At 54.1% G+C, this 2729-nt stretch overlaps 2 protein-coding genes across 2 annotated transcripts; one reads left to right on the top strand and one right to left on the bottom strand.

The window, feature by feature from the left end:
- Nucleotides 1-2: 2 nt before the first annotated feature.
- On the bottom strand, nt 3-707 carry PODANS_1_4090 (uncharacterized protein; the record flags this gene model as incomplete). Its single annotated transcript, XM_001912577.1, has 1 exon — nt 3-707. A coding segment is annotated over one exon (705 nt), but the record flags the coding sequence as incomplete, so codon positions are not given.
- Nucleotides 708-1339: 632 nt separating this feature from the next.
- Nucleotides 1340-2470, top strand: PODANS_1_4080 (uncharacterized protein; the record flags this gene model as incomplete). The annotated part of the gene is made up of 3 exons (XM_001912576.1): nt 1340-1372; nt 1437-1572; nt 1629-2470. 3 exons carry the CDS (start codon nt 1340-1342, stop codon nt 2468-2470), a joined length of 1011 nt encoding a protein of 336 aa, XP_001912611.1.
- Nucleotides 2471-2729: the final 259 nt, after the last annotated feature.

Here is a 2729-nt window from a genome sequence, read left to right as displayed (position 1 = left end):
TTCCCAAACCTCCCCCCCTTGTCATGCCCCCTATCATGCCTATCCCCATCCCCACCCCGCTCCCTATCCCTCTCCGCCCGCCGTTCCATATCCCTCTCCCTCTCCCGCTCCCTATGCCTCTCCTTCTCCTGCTCCTCCCGCTCCAGCTCCTCCGCCGTCTTCTCCACCTTCATAGTAGGCTTCTCCATCAGCTCATCCCTCGTCCACCTTGGATGCGCCCCCTGCCTGCACTGCTTCCCGTCCGGGCAGAACCCCGCGAGGTAGTAAAGACATATGTTTCTCTTTAAATGTCTCTTGTCGCATTTTGGCCCCAAGGGGCAGAACCCGCGGTCGTAGTGGGGGCAGGGGGGAAGTTTGGAAGAGGGGTCGATGTGGAGGTAGAGGCACTCGTCCCCGTTGGAGCAGTAGCCGTTGCGGACGAAGAAGTTGCATTCGGGCATCTTGCGGAGGTTGTACTCGTGGAGGAACTCGCAGGTTAGGCCCTTTTTGCAGAGGCCGCGGAGCCAGTGTTTGCAGACTAGGGAACCGAAGCCGCCGGTGTTGTTGTTGTTGGGTTGGGATTGTTGTTGGTCGCCTGAGGGGGGGTTGCTGCTGGGTGGGGGGAGGGAGTGCTGGTAGGTTTTTTGGAGGAAGGGGGTGAAGGTGAAGGTGTAGGGGGTGGGTGTGTGGGTTAGGAGTTGTTGGGCTGGGGGCGGGAGGAACGCCATGGTGATGGTGGGTGGTGATCTTTGCGATCAGTTATTATTGTGGTGGTGAGGGAGTGGCCGTTATGGACGATCTATTGTTGGTAGTTTGTGCTCTGGTCACTTTGTTGTTTTGTGCAACTTGTTGTGTTGGTTTCGTTCGATATTGCGAGGGCCGCCGCGGTGGGTGCAAATTTCTTCGTTGAACAGTTGCGCGAAAAGTGGTGGTTCAAAAGTTGGAAAAAAGCCAAGTTTGGTCTTCAAGGTTCGCAAGCAACGGCGCGTCTGGCGATAAGATGGATCGACGTCGCTTCCTCACCGAGAGCTCCACGGTGTGCAGCCAATCAGCCGCCGGAATCCACAACCTCGGTTCGGCCCCTGCCCCGCGAACTGAACCCTGGCAAAGCCGTCTTACCAATGAATCAGGGACCATTGACAGGACGACGGCGATGGAAGACCATTTCCGAGGTTCTTTTTTGATCAAGTATTTAGCGTAGCATTGGTGTCTTTTATATATATATAACATCCTCCCACAGCAACTCTAATGCTACTTCTTGCTTACATTCGGATACCCTTCCTTCATCTTGCTTCTGTTTGCCCCCGCGACCTCACCTTGCCCCCCCGTGCACGTGCCTGTTCGTCTTACATCTACAATCATGAAGGGAATCCAAGTGTCGGCCTATGTCAAGGTAATAGGCACTCAATCTGAAGCTCGTCTCAGAGTAAAACACATTGCTAATACGTTCTTGATAGGCTCCTGGTGAGCTCAAGGTCACAGAGCTTGCTGATCCCAAGCCTGCCGCAGACGAGTACCTCATCGAGGTCCACGCCGCGGCAACCAACTTCTTTGATATCCTGCAAATTCAGGGCAAATACCAGCACCAACCTCGTATGTATTAGACCACCCACCATCACTTGGAGACACCGTGCTGATCCTCGCAATAGCTTTCCCATGGGTTTCTGGTGCTGAATTCGCCGGAGTCGTGCTGGCCACGCCTTCCGGGTCCAAGAACCCCAAGTTCCCCGTCGGCTCCAAGGTCTTCGGAGCCACCCAGGGGTCATATGCCACCAAGTGTGTCGCAAAGGAGGTTTCCATGCTTCCCGTACCCAAGGGATGGTCTTTCAACCAGGCTTCCGGTCTGTTCGTAACAGCCCCCACCAGCTACGGCGCCCTCGTCCTCCGTGCTGGCGTCAAGGCGGGTGATTACGTTCTTGTCCACGCCGCTGCCGGTGGTGTCGGTCTTGCTGCTGTTCAAGTCGCCAAGGCATACGGCGCGACAGTCATCGCCACGGCGGGCACTGCCCGCAAGCTGGAGGTTGCCAAGTCCTTTGGCGCTGATCATGTCGTTGACTACCGCGATGAGAACTGGCCCCAGATTGTCAAGAAATTGACGCCCAAGGGCCGTGGTGTTGACATTGTCTATGACCCTGTCGGCATGGTTGACAAGAGTACTAAGTGTATCGCTTGGAACGGCCGCATTCTCATTGTTGGCTTTGCCGCTGGTACTATCGAGAAGGTGGCTATGAACAAGGTCTTGCTCAAGAATATCAGCTTGGTCGGTATTCACTGGGGCATGTATGAGAAGATGGAGACTAGATCGGTCCCCAAGGTGTGGGAGGGCATCATGAAGTTGATTGCCGAGGGCAAGTTCAAGGGAACTGAGTTCACAGACAAGGAGTTTGTCGGACTCGAGTCTGTGCCAGATGCGCTCAAGGCGCTCGGGAGCAGGGAAACCTGGGGCAAGGTTGTTGTCAAGATTCCCCAGGAGGGACAAAACAAGTTGTAATTTTTCTGAATTGTATGTAGCGATGCCATGTTTAATGAAAAAAGGGGTGCTCATACAACCCTAACCCCCATAGTAATTGACTGCTTATTCACCCTCCGATTTGGACCCTGCATCTGATTTTGGAATTTTCCCATTGCCCCTCAACCCCACCCCTCCTGTGTCTCGATCGATCACGAGAAATAGTATCCTCTGAGAGCTTAGTAAAACACGACTTGACAATTTACAAGAGAATCTTCCAGGGAATAACCATTTCGAAGAA

Source organism: Podospora anserina, chromosome 1, assembly GCF_000226545.1.
Source record: "Podospora anserina S mat+ genomic DNA chromosome 1, supercontig 1".
NCBI lineage: Eukaryota > Fungi > Ascomycota > Sordariomycetes > Sordariales > Podosporaceae > Podospora > Podospora anserina.
The sequence above is the reverse complement of the archived record's forward strand: the minus strand, read 5'-3'. Positions and strand labels throughout refer to the sequence as shown.